The sequence below is a fragment of the Chelonia mydas genome, chromosome 11 (genome assembly GCF_015237465.2).
Source record: "Chelonia mydas isolate rCheMyd1 chromosome 11, rCheMyd1.pri.v2, whole genome shotgun sequence".
NCBI classification, from domain to species: Eukaryota; Metazoa; Chordata; order Testudines; family Cheloniidae; genus Chelonia; species Chelonia mydas.
Genome location: NC_051251.2, coordinates 12,855,271 through 12,868,755, shown reverse-complemented (window position 1 = coordinate 12,868,755; position 13,485 = coordinate 12,855,271). Strand labels below are relative to the sequence as shown.

Genomic DNA, 13,485 nt, shown 5'->3' with positions numbered 1-13,485 from the left:
TTTTATTTTGGACTAAGGGCAGATTATATAAACACTGTGAATCTAATTCTCTTCTGATTATGCCAGTGTAAATCAGGAATCAGAGACGTCAATGAGGTTTCTCTGGTACAAAACTTGCCGTGAGAGGAGCACCTGGCCTCTGTGTGTAGCCTGAAGGCATGGGAAAGGATTGGAGGCTTTATAATGTTATCCGCAACTGTATTTGTCTTTTGGATGGGATATAAAGCTGAAGCTGTGATCCTCCATTTTCACTGACAGTCTGACATTTAATAGAAGATTTAGGGATAGAATCCCTGCTATTCTGACCAGATTCCAACTTGGGTTATTAGCTTCTGCCCCCAGGCTTGTATAAATCTAGGTAGGCAAGAGTGCTTTTAACTCTAAACTGTACCTCATCTCAAAGGGCATCACACATTTCAGTCACAAAGTTACCTAAATCCCACACAAACTTGACATCTCTTCTCTCGTATTTTTGACAATTAAATATTTCCAACCCCAAGCATTCAAAACTCATGAGTCAGGCACCCCCAAAATAAATAAATTAGCTTAAAAACCACAAAAGAAAAGGAGTACTTGTGGCACCTTAGAGACTAACCAATTTATTTGAGCATAAGCTTTTATTTATTTAATTTAATTTATTTAAGCATAAGCTTAAAAACCACAAGATTTAAAAAAGAAATAGATTTTGAATTATTTTTATTTGCCTTCTAGTTTTTGAATCTTGAGGTTTGTAGCGGGATGGTCCGATGATCAGCTGTCCTAGCGGTCGGGTTGTGGTCTTACAGTTTCTGCCAGCCTAGTCAACCCAAAGGGGCCCTGGCTGCAGCCTTAATCGCTTCTGTGTGCTCAGATTGCTTTCACAGAGGTTTTGTCACTATAGAGGTGTGGGGGAGTGGGCAAGGTAGGGGGATCTGAGCCCACCTGTTCCACTGGGTCCTGACCCAGTGCGCTAGGGGTTTATCAAAGCATCTGGCCCAGCTATTGAGCTACCCTAAATTATATTTTCCCCTGGGTCACTTCCTACCAGTCTGGAGCTATTCCAGTTGGAGCATGGTTGCTGGCTTCAGAGACATTCTTCAGTCTCTTAGCATCTTGTTGAAGCAATCTCTTTTAGGGCTTTCAGCTCCCCAAAAGTGGGGGTACCCAAATCCCTGCTTCTAGAGCAGCCTTCACAAAGCTGTTGCCACTCCTGACATAGCTCTCAGCTTTAGTCTTGCTTCCTGGTGGAGCTTGCAGCTCCCTCCCCACTTCCCTGAGCTACCAGTGTCCCTGCCGTGGGAACATGCTGTGCACATAGGCAGGGCCCACCCCTTAGCACAATATTGCTCCACTCCCAGCCCAGCTTCAGTGTGGGGCCTGTAGACCCCATCACAAGTTTACACCTGGGTCACATTTTCAAGTTTTTCTCTACACTGACGAGGGTTAGAAAATTACTGTTTATATTAAATAAAAAAAAAGAAAGAAAGAAAGAAAGCTGAGGTTCTTACCTAATCACATGCCTCCAGTAGCTGAGGCTTTAAGAAAACCACCAAATATGGCGAATCATACCTGCAAATCATGAGAGTTGGCCACGCTGAGGTTATTCAAATCTGAAATAAAGACTCTTGTAACTGAGGTTACAGAAAGAGTTATTTACACTGGAGGAATGAATCCCACAATATTTAAAGTTTCCTGCATTGACAATGTTTTTGCGTCCCTCCTTTGGAGTCTCTGTCACCCATTTGCACTCCATATTTGGGCCATGGCAGGTTGTGTGGTGTGCTGCTCTCTCTAAGCCTACAGCAGCTTCACCTCAACAACTGTACGCAATTTTGGGCACCACAACATAGAAAGGATTTGGAAAAATTAAAAAAAACCAAAACAGCAAGATCAAGATACATGATGCAAAGAATGGAAGATTAGAAATGGAATGAGCAAAATATATGCAGTATAAAAAAGAGACTTGGTGTGGGGGGAGGGAAAGCAGATGATCTTAGTCTATCAAGACCTTCAGAGTAACCGTATAAATGTCCCTATAGAGACAGAGAGATTATATAGTACAAGAATTATTGCACCCAGCACTGAAATATAGTTACCTCTCGGGCGAAATGCAGACTGATTAACAGCAAGTAGTACCACTGCACAACGGGTTAGGACAGGAAATGAAAAAGAACAACTCTCTCTTCAATTTAAGCTGCAGGAGTATTCAGTTAGATTACATATAACTGTCTGAGATGGAATTTAGCTAGGACACTGGGGCTGACACACAATCTCTTGTGAAGAATCCCATGGGATCTGTGCTTTATTAGTGATAAACTCATTCATAGGTTTCCCATTGCTATAGTTTTCAACCAGACTAAACTCTGTCTAGCTCATGGGACATGATGAGATCTCAGCCTGGGATATCAAAGCTGCATGAATTGTAGCTAACAGGCTTTGTTTTTAATTTTAGTAAGAACATTTGTTGGTCAAGTTGCACTGAAACTGAACACTACTCATGGGATGTATTCTGAGCTCCATCGAATTGAAGATGAAATAATAACAATAGTAAGTGTCATTTCTAGAACATTAACAAATGCTGCTTCATGTAGATTTCATCCAGTGTCATGGTCTGTGCAACAAAGCACAAGATACAGAGACTGTAAATCGTGGGTTCATCTTTATACAAATGACATTTTCTGGTTCAGGCATTCGTCATTTACTATGTCATGACCATGTCAGATGCTAGGGACTTTTCCTCAAAGACTGTAAAATATGTTGTCAGCAAGACATGATTCTTCATAATTCTTCTGCTCTACTTTGCACTGATTAGGCCTCAACTGGAGTATTGTGTCCAGTTCTGGGTGCCACATTTCAGGAAAGATGTGGACAAATTGGAGAAAGTCCAGAGAAGAGCAACAAAAATGATGAAAGGTCTAGAAAACATGACCTATGAGGGAAGATTGAAAAAACTGGGTTTGTTTAGTCTGGTGAAAAGAAGACTGAGAGGGGACATAACAGTTTTCAAGTACAGAAAAGGTTGTTACAAGAAGGAGGCAGAAAAATTGTTTTCCTTAACCTCTGAGGATAGGGCAAGAAGCAATGGGCTTAAATTGAAGCAAGGGAGGTTTAAGTTGGACATTAGGAAAATCTTCCTAACAGTCAGGATGATTAAGCACTGAAATAAATTGCCTAGAGAGATTGTGAAACCTCCATCATTGGAGATTTTTAAGAACAAGTTAGACAAACATCTGTCAGGGGTGGCCTAGATAACACTTAGTCCTGCCATGAGTGCAGGAGACTGGGCTAGAAGACCTCTCGAGGTCCCTTCCAGTCCTATGATTCTATGCTTCTGTTATTCCAGTGCTTCATGACAGAATTTGTGTTTGTGTGGGGAAAAAAAAATGAATCAGCTCTTTGGAGCAAGACTTGTCCTTTTGTTCTGTTTGTACAACACCTAGCTCGGTGGGTCCTAGTCTATGACTGGAGCTCCGGGTTGCTACCACAATACAAATACATTATAAGAATGCTGCATTTGCAGAAGAGTACACATAGTGGTAACATTAGACTAACTGCATGTAGCCAAATAATACTGGTTGGTGTTCATGCTATTCCAATCTAAGTTGCCCATCTCTGGGAAGGCAGAAACCACAGTTGATTACCCACCTGGAGAACCAAGCTTCAGCAGTGAGAAATGGGACAAGAAAGAATAACTTCAGCTCTTCCTTCATGCCAGGGGATGGGCTTTGTTAGGTGTCAGAGTAGCAGCCGTGTTAGTCTGTATTCGCAAATAGAAAAGGAGGACTTGTGCTCAGATAAACTGGTTAGTCTCTAAGGCGCCACGAGTCCTCCTTTTCTTTTTGTTAGGTGTGGAACTTGAATCATTAGCTCCTTTTTTCTCTCTTGGCTGAGGGATGGCTTGCCCAGGCAGGAAATAAGGACGGGTGATTAGGCTGATAATTATATTCAAAGATCTGCTCATTTTTTGAATCTTAGTTCATCCCATCCCATCAATACTCAGTGGAGAGACCCTGCTTCAAGGAGGCTGAGTAAGTTAGACTAAGGCAAAGCTCATTCTGACTAGGCTGGGGTTGCCTATAGGCTTCTATTGAGTGCCCTCCCCCTAGTGGCCTGTTGTTGTACTGCAGTTTCCGGCGTAGGGGTTATAAAGCTCTTTATTTCCGGTTCGGAGACAAACTCAGGACCAATAATCCTGGGCTCCCCCAGTTTCAGCAACAGGTCTCATAAATACCAGCCTGGTGCTGAAGTTGCTTGGAAAAGAGAACTGGGGCTCTGAGTACACTACGAGCTAGGGTTGTGATTCCCCTGCTTGCGTACACATACTCCTTTCTTCTCAGCAAGCTGGCCACGCGTATCAATAGCAGTGTAGCCGTGGTGGCCCGGGCAGTGGCGGCATGGCATAGCTGTGCCGAGTACATATCCACCAGTTTCAGGCAGGTTTATTCTCGGCCCAACTAAGCCAGGCCTCCGCGGCCGCTCTGGCGTCTACACAGCTATTGAAACTCATGTAGCTCAATACAAGCTAGTGCGAGTTTGTGTACGCAAGCAGGTGAATCAAACTCCTACCTCACAGTGGAGAGGTAGCCTGTGAATCATTCATACCAGGGATAGTTCTCTTGCCTACCACGTATTCATTCTTGTCTTCGCACAAGTTAGATCAGCTTTTTAGCAGCCCTTGGTCCCAGCAGTTCACTGTGCCTTTCACCAAGCAAGGCAGCTTGCCTGGTGACATAGCTAAAGCAACAGGAAGAGGGAATGACAGCCTCCGTGATACTGACTAAACAGACTTAGGAGAAATCAAAATAAATGACTGAATCCGAGACTCTTTCCTTGAGGGTGGGATTCGGGGGGAGGCGCCTTTGATAATGTGCAGCATCCAAGTGTGTCGTTCTGAATAGTGCCTTATGCAGGCCTCTTTCCCCACTGCTTTGCTGGCTGGTCCTCGCCCATTGTGCTCGCTGCACAGCAGGCCCGGGACAGATGCCCATTTTTATAAACCATAGGACTTTGCTCATGTCCAAAGCTGCACAATGGCGACTTCATCCTTCCCTTGTTGACAATACAAAGCCCCTCTGTCTCATTGAAATAGAGGCTGTTGCGAAGGTCAGAGATCCCTGTTTAATTCCCGAACAGTAATAGAATATCCATTCTTTCCTTCAGCTGAACGTGTCTCTCTCAGCGTTACCTGGCTATTACAACTCAGTAGTTAAAGCTGCAAGGTAAGGAATGTAATACAATGCATGTGTCGGGGATAGGGGAGAAGCAACCTCCTTGATCTGAACAGCCTAAAACTCTGGGGAAGTTCAGCTCTGGATCCAGGCTTTGCAGTTGATAATAAGATAGACACAGTGTGGCATAAGAGGACTCGCTATGGAACTGGGAGCAAGGAACACTGTAGTACTCTGCCACTGACTTTCTTTGTGGCCTTAGGCAAGTCACTTATGGCCTGATTTTCAGAAGTGCTGACCAACCCCAGTTCCCAGTGAAGTCAATGACACCTGTTTTAAAAATCAGGTCATTAATATCCCTAGGCCTAACTTTGCCCCTGAAAAATACGAGTATCTCCTCTCATTGGCTTCATTGTGAATTACTTGTATCCCACTGCGGATGGAATTGGGTCTTAAATGTATATGTTTGCCCTGTCTGTAAAGTGCGGGTAACATAAGACAGGGTTGTTATGGGAACTTAGCTAATGTTTGGACAGTCTTTTCAATATACATCAAGTGTTGTATGCACACTATGTATTACTGATATTAATAGCAATCTGCCGAGGACATATTAACAATGAAATAAAATGCAAAACGATGATGCATAGGTTTTTTTTGGCAGGGAGTCCAATTCTGTCCGAGTTTCAGTCCAAACCACCTTTTCTTTAGCATCCAACGTGACGCTCCGTGACATTGTTAACAGTGTACAAAGCTACATTAGTGCTTGCAAAACTCCTGCTGAAGCCTGCCAGTTCATCTCCAAGTATACGCTGCTCCCCAGAGGTAAATAACATCCAGATTGATCATAATGAAACTGGAAAACAATCAGCTTTTTATTTGTTTGTTTGTTCTTAAAGTGACTGTGGCCTTCTGAAAAGTCCCTTTCAAATATGTATCTCATTTAAATGGAAGTCATTTTAAAGCCCCTGCAGTGTAAAAAGAGACTGCAGATGTCAAGCTTTATCTTACCCGCATGTGTGAGAAATCTGCCTCTTTGTGAAAATGTTAGAGGGGTGAAAGACATTACACCGCGCAGAATTACAGTCATTGTGAATGGTCCTTTCCTCTCTGGGGTACGGCATTGAATCCCATCCAGATCAAAAAAATACGAGACTTATTCTAACCACGTGGTTTGAACCTATCAAAATGATTTGAGTGCAGGGCTTAGAGCTGCTAAAAAAGGGGAGGGTGACAGCAAGGTGAGGCTTATAGTGAGACAAGCCCTCCCCGTCAATTTGATGATAGCCTTTCTTTGCTGCTATGGTTAATCTGTACGTGCTGGGGGTTGGGTTTTTCTTGGTGCCAGATTCCATTGGTAAAAGTGAACGGTATTAAAATGGTTCGAGGCTGAGTAACATTTCTATACAGACCCCTCCACCTGCCCAGGCCCAACCGTGGGATGCAGTGTGTGACTAGGGACCAAAACATGATGCATGCAGGAAACTTTAAAATTCTGTGGGATTCTTTCCTTCCATGGACATAGGTTTCTGTAGCCTCCGTTTCATGAGACTGATGTTACAGTCCAAGTGAGGGGACCCCAAATGTGTGTGCAACACAGGTAGCCTTCAGACTAAAATGAGTGCTATCCCATGAAATGAGGGACATTTGAGAGACAAGGTTTCCATTAAAAAAAAAAAATCTGCATCCAGAGCTTTGTGACGTACTTGTAGATGTTTTGCTTTGAAGATGAAAGTTGGCAACATTTAGCCTTGGGTCTGAGTCTGAAAGAAAAATTGGTCTGGCCATTTAAGCTAAATAAGCATAAAAATGAGAAATTTGGGAGTTTTAAACTCCTTTTCTCATAGATTTTAAGGCCAGACAGGGCCTATTTTGCTCATCTTGTCTGACCTCCTGCATAACACATGCCAGAGCTCTTCACCTGCTAATTTCTGCCGCCAGCCCAATTAAAGTGGTGGAATTTGATTTGATAGGCCAGCTGAGCCCAAGTCCAGCGGGGGCCTCTTCCGCTCTTTTATTTTGTGAGGGTTAGTGTCTAATTTCCCATTAAAGATAAACAGAATTGTTGACGGCACAAATTATTCTCTGACACACGTATTGAAAATCAAGCTGACAAATTCAGGAGGGAAGGGAATCGAGAAGAGCTGGGACAGTAAAGGGTTATGAGCTCCAGTTGGGAAACATATTGGCATAGAAATTGTTGCAATGATTTATTATTATCCAAGTTCACCCAGCTTGACCCAGCTCTCCTCAGTCAGGCCTGAACCAAAGCCCAGCAAAGCTAATGGAAGTCTTTCTGCAGACTGCAGAGGGTGCTGAAACAGGCCTGTAGTTCAGTTATGAATCTTTACAGGCAGTAAGTAACTCCAGTTCTCTTAATTCTGTTATTGGGCCAACCACATTCTGTGACTCAGCATTAAGATGATGGGATGCATTTTCGTGCTGCTTAAGCCTGTGGAGAGGATTTGGGTCCATTACAGTGATCGGATGGTTATTGGGGTTTCCTTGTTCTGCAATCGTATGTATTGCACAGCCTGGTCCATAATCTGTAAAAGCTCAGAGAACTGGTTTTGGGGAGCGCATTCCTATACTGCAGAATTCACTCAATAATACCTTGTACTTATATAGCCCTTCTCGTCTTCAAAGTACTTCACAAACATTAATTGCTCATTTCCCTATGTTGCCGTATTAAAGAGAATGGAAATGAGGCAAGGTTAAGTCATTTGCCCAAGGCCACATAGAGAGTAATTTGCCCAAGGCCACATAGTGTTCTACACTGCAGATAGACAACCACAGCTGGCCCATGCCAGCTGACTTGGGCTCGCCAATCTCGGGCTAAGGGGCTGTTTAATTGCAGTGTAATTGTTCGGGCTCGGTTCTGCAGCCCAAGCTCTGGGACCTTCCAATCTCGCAGGGTCCTAGAGCCCAGGCTTTAGCCCGAGCCCCAGCGTCTACGTCACAGTTAAGCAGCCCCTTAGCCCAAGCCACAGGAGCCCAAGTCATCTGGCAAGGGCCAGCCACCAGTTTTTAATTGCAGTGTAGACATACCCATAGACTCAAGATTAGATCTAGGATTAAATTCATGAGTTTCTAGCTCCTGGTTCTATGCTAAGAGCAGTGGGCCATACCGCTCTCTTTCTCTATTCTCCTAGTTTGGTTTGGTTGTACCAGAAGTGTGGGGAAACTACATCTTGGCTGAAATTATAACAGTATTTGTGGAGCATGCTGCTGTGGTTCTCCTTACTATATACTACATCTTTACATGTCAGAGGTCTGTCTGTCTGCTAGAAGGCGGAGATGTGAAGGCATTTACGCTGGAAGAGCTTTACAGAGTGAAGGATACTCTGGTATCTCTCTAACAGGGAGATATTTGTGTCCCTTAATCTGAAAGAAATCATCTAGACTGGAAGTACAAGTTGTGTATGGCAAAAAGAACAGCATATACAAATTCTTTTTTTTTTAACTGAAGATTTCATACACATTTAGACTGAATATCATGTACAACTTCGTAATGGAGAGATCTGTGAGACTGCTGAATTCTGTCAGGGTTGGACAAAGCACCCAAGAATATATTGCAGGGAACAATGCTGTGTTGGTTGGTAGGAGATAGACCTGATGACTCAGTAGGTCTTTTCTATCTCTAATATCTGCGTTCAAATATTGACCCTCTTAATAAATACATTATGTATTTAATGCAGAAATGGGCAAAAATCTCATCCAGGTTATAAGCCCTCCAAAGCCAGGGAGTGTACAGATGCAGAATTTTAATTCATGCCCATTATATTATTATTTATTATTTGCATTGTGGTAGTGGCTAGGGACCACAATCATAGACAAGAACCCCATCGTACAATCACATAACAAAAAGGATCTCTCTCTCTCTCTCTCACAGAGCTACGGACAGCTGTAGAATTCAGATCCATGTTCTGGTTCCAACCGTTCCCTACATATTAGGACCAATCTCTGTTGTAGGGACTGCCATATCCTGTCCTGTGGCTTTATCTCAAAAGGGAGCAAATGTTAATAAAGAAATAGGGGAAAGTGTGTGTGATCTAAGTGTGATACATGGAGAAAGCTGATGATCAACATGCATAACAGTGAATTTACAAGGACATGAGCTGATATTGGTGATGTCTTTATGGTAGTTGGTGGATTGTGTAAACAGAAGGACCCTGAATGTGACAGAGAGACTTCGGAATGCACCGACTGGGATGGCATTGCAGTCTGCCAGTGCAAGAGTGGATACTTTAAATACAACAAGATGGATCATTCCTGCAGAGGTATTGTTCTTTTCACAGCCAGATTTGCTTTGTTTTTTGCTTAATATTTTGTTTCCAGTTGAAATTATTTTCACACATGTGTTCTTTGTATTTCTTTGCATGCTAAGCAGCTCAGTGTTATGAATAAATATTAACAGTTTAGATTTCCTCCATTTGGATATGGTGCTTTACAGAAGAACTTGAAGATACTCTCTCACTACAGTTATCATAATATTATCGCTTTCGGGAGCGTGCTGTGCAAGTCAGAAAGATCCAGTGAACAGAGACAAGGGGTTGGAATGCCAGAGGCAACAGTTCAGTGGCATAGTGCACAGATAACATAGCACACTTTTTTGTGTTGCTCTTTTGTCTGAACTCCAGGGGAAGTAAAGATAATTGTTTTAAATTCACAAGCTGTATTGATGCATCCTTAGTATTTTGAAATGACCAAGTAGCTGAGAAGGAGTGTGAATTTATTTGATCTTAAAAAGGGTCATAATAGACATTTAAATACAAGAGCCAGTATCTTAACTAGTGCCTTAGCAGACACAGAGCTATTTCGCTACATTTTAAATAAACTATGGTCAATTTTGCTCCTGCAGTGATCAAAATAAATGTACCTAGGTTCAGGGGAGCCCATTGCCTGCTTAGATTAGTCAGTACTGTGGTGTATTGTAAAAAGTCCAGCTTCCTGATCATGAATACACTTATGACTTTGATAGTTATTATGTACTTTTGTTTCTGGCTGTGAGTGCAACATGCTAGATGCTGTATAAACGTGTGGGAAGAGTGTCCCTGCTCCAGAGAGCTCACAATCTACAAAAGATGACACCCTCTTCCCCTCTCTGTCTGTATGAAGCAGCCAATTGGTGATTAGTCATGTTTTGACAATATCACAATTTGTAAGAGACCACATGGGCATTGGATTGGAACCCAGAGTCCTGGCTTCCAACCCTGGTTCAGCCATTCTGTGTGATCTTGGGCAGGACACTTCACCTGACTGTGCCTGTGTTTTCCCACCCCACCTTTATTTGTGAGCTCTTTGAGACAAGGTATATCTCTTGCTATATTTATATACAGCACCTTGCACAATGTGGCCCCAATCTCAGTTGGGATCTGTAAGTGCTATTGTAAAACAAATGAATCCTTTGTGAGTGTATACATATGGGGCGGGGGGTGCCTGTGTGTAGGAGGTATTTTTGTTAAATATGTTGACTATCCCTAATTAGTCCTTAACCTTGCCATCCTTAGTTGGCTAGGTTCTTGTCGACAGCACAATGAAAGAACCTTGTCAACCAGCACTAAACAATTCTAGTCAGGTCTGCAGTGGCTTTGAAGTAAGCTTAAAATAATCTAATCTGCCTTCGCTCAAAAATATGTGATAATGTTTCCCTGCTTTCCCTCATACATGTAATGGGATCTCCAGCAGCACTGGCATCTAACAGCAACAAAGAGGAGGAGACAGGATGCGTGAAACCCACATAAAATAACATCTAGTTTTTATTTCAATCGGCTCCAGTCCGAGAAAGTAGCGTTCCTTTTTTTCCCTCTAAGAATGGAGGAAGGTGGGTGTCAAATGATGCAGAGATTGCTGCAGTGTACCTTGCAGGGGGTGGGGCTGAGAAGAAGGATGATCCAGTGGTTCGGGTGCTAGCCTGGGCCTTGGGAGATCCAGCTTTTAGTTTCTTGCTCTGGCACAGACTTCCTCTATGACTTTGGGCAAGTCACTTCATTTCTCTGTGCCTCAGCTTTCCCACCTGTAAAATGGGGGTAATAGTACTTATCCATCCCCTGGGGAATGCTGTGAGAAGAATAAAGATTGTGAGATGCTCAAATACTATGGTAATAGGGGCATTGTAAGTACCTCAGATGGGATGGGATAATTCTGTTCTCATTCCATCTGTAAAATAAATAGGATACTTTATTGGTCAAGGGGCTTGCAGCAGAGCAATAAAAGACACACCGTCACCTCTGTTATGATCAAATGAGCAGGACAATCAGGCACCACACATTTTAGACAGGATGACACCTCCATGAGCTTGCAAATGGCATTGGTGAAAATTGCTCTAGGGCAGATGGCCTTTTACACACTGCCGTGCTGAGGGGAATTTTACCTCCATGTTGTCAAGAGCTGGGGACAGAGCGGGAAGCCATCTTCTGTAGTCAGAGTGGGGTAAGATCTTCGAAAGAGCTCATGGCTAGATTTTTCAAGTGCTCAGCATTTGTAGTTGGGGCCCGATTTTTGACAAAGCTGTGCTCCCATTTAGCCCCCATTGTGCAATCCAGATTTTCAAAAGGACTCAGCACCCAGCAGCTCCCAAATTGACATTAACAGAGATTTTTTTCAAAAGAGTACCAGACCCAATGTGCTGAGCTCTTTTGAAAACCTGCCCCGCATACAGGTGCCTAGAAGGGGACTGAGTGTCTGGAAAAACTGGCTCTGATTGTGGGTGGTGAAAATGTAGCCCATAGCATGTTAAATGCTCACAAGTGGTAATTCTAATTATAGTGTTTCTTCCTGTGGGAAATGCCTTTTGTACTGAGCTACCCGGAATCCTTTACAGGAAGTTGGGTGTGATTTGGAGAGCACATAAGGCATGGTGAATGGTCAGCAGCAAACCTCCAGGAGTGTCTCTTTCCTGACAAAAAGCTAAAGCCCACTTGTGGGAAATCTGCCACCTGGAGTACACTGGTAATTCTGGCTCCACAAATATCTAGTATCAATAAGGGTTAAGGGAGGTGTTCTCAAAGGAGCCGGAGGGAGCTTGAAAATCTCAGCCTAAATACCATTCATCATACGTTCCATTCATCTCCAGGTAGCTGCTGTTCCCATCCTTTCCAGGACAGGACACCAAGCCTGCAGGGTTGATGAAGAAAAGGCCACCACAGGCTTGCCCTGTCGGCTTCTGCAGGGTGCATTTTTCTCAATGAAACCAAGTGCCCTTGTGTGAGCAGAGAAAGGCTCTGATCACTTCCTCCCATCCAAAAGGTTCCAAGAGACCCCTCAGGCATTCACTGGGTGGGGGAGGTCGAGCTGGACAAAAAGAAATCCTGAGTGAAAAGTCAAAAGAGGACTGGAGTTGAAAGTTCTGCCTGGCTGCAGGCCTCTCTAGTCCTTAATACCCCTCTGCCCCCCCTCCACCTCCCAGTTTAGATTCATAGGCATAGTTTGACTTCTGTATTTGGGGGGCAGCTCCAGTCCGGCCAATGGGGACGTGTGTGGGGGTCCAGTTCCGCAGCTTGCGGGGGCAACGCACCCCCTGCCTCCCCCGAACTACACCGATGTTTAGATTTTGGAATAGCCGGTAATAGTTAAAAACTAGGAGAGTGGGAGTGGCACAGTGAGCTCTCCTCAAAGCAGATTCAAAGGAACTGGGGAGAGGTGTGGGAGGGAAGCCACATGACAGGAGGGGGAGAGCGGGTGGGGTGGTGAAAGGGAAATAGGAGCAAAAAGTTCTGCAGCTCTGCATTGCATTTGAAGAACCCTAGGATGCACCGACGTGGGGCATTCAGGACCTGCCCCTGCCCTCTATGTGATAGCTTTCCTGTCTGTGGGACTGGAGAATTTTGTTTGCAGTAGGGGGGGGGTGCACTGACTGCACCACCGTGCAGTGGCATCCCTGTGGGTGAGGGATTGGGGTCAGGCTGGGCCACAAAATGCGCCAGTCCTTCCCCACTTCCCAAGCAGCAGAAGAGTGCTAGGGCTGCAGTCACCTTTGTGGAGTGCAGCCTGGGAGATAGGATTGCTCCCAACACAGGGTTCTGTAATGCCCAATCTAGTTACTCAGTTTTCCCCAAGTCCCTCTCATGGATCTTGTAACATGAACAAACCACTCTGCTCTTCTGCTGACACCTCACTATTATGTATAGGTCAGGTGTATATAATTTTGTATTTATGTGCATGTTGTCCTGGTTTCTGGTTGATTGAGACACTTATCACTTGTCCTTCTACTTGTGGACTCTTCCTTGATTTTGTAAAAGTCAAAAGAGAAAGTTCATAATAAATCTAATACAAAGAGTATGATGGACAGACTTAATTATGAATGATGATTGGCAACTAAATATCCAATAAAAACTACAAT

The 13,485-nt window shown here is 43.8% G+C and overlaps 1 protein-coding gene across 6 annotated transcripts in view; it reads left to right on the top strand.

The window, feature by feature from the left end:
• HEG1 (heart development protein with EGF like domains 1) overlaps positions 1 to 13,485 on the top strand; it is a 96,645-nt gene that overhangs the window by 60,626 nt on the left and 22,534 nt on the right. For all 6 annotated transcript variants that reach the window (XM_043525180.1, XM_043525182.1, XM_043525183.1 and 3 more), the window contains 4 exons: positions 2,432 to 2,526; positions 5,140 to 5,198; positions 5,809 to 5,969; positions 9,290 to 9,424. In XM_043525180.1, the coding sequence (XP_043381115.1) occupies positions 2,432 to 2,526; positions 5,140 to 5,198; positions 5,809 to 5,969; positions 9,290 to 9,424 (450 nt within the window). The remainder of the gene's footprint in view (positions 1 to 2,431; positions 2,527 to 5,139; positions 5,199 to 5,808; positions 5,970 to 9,289; positions 9,425 to 13,485) is intronic.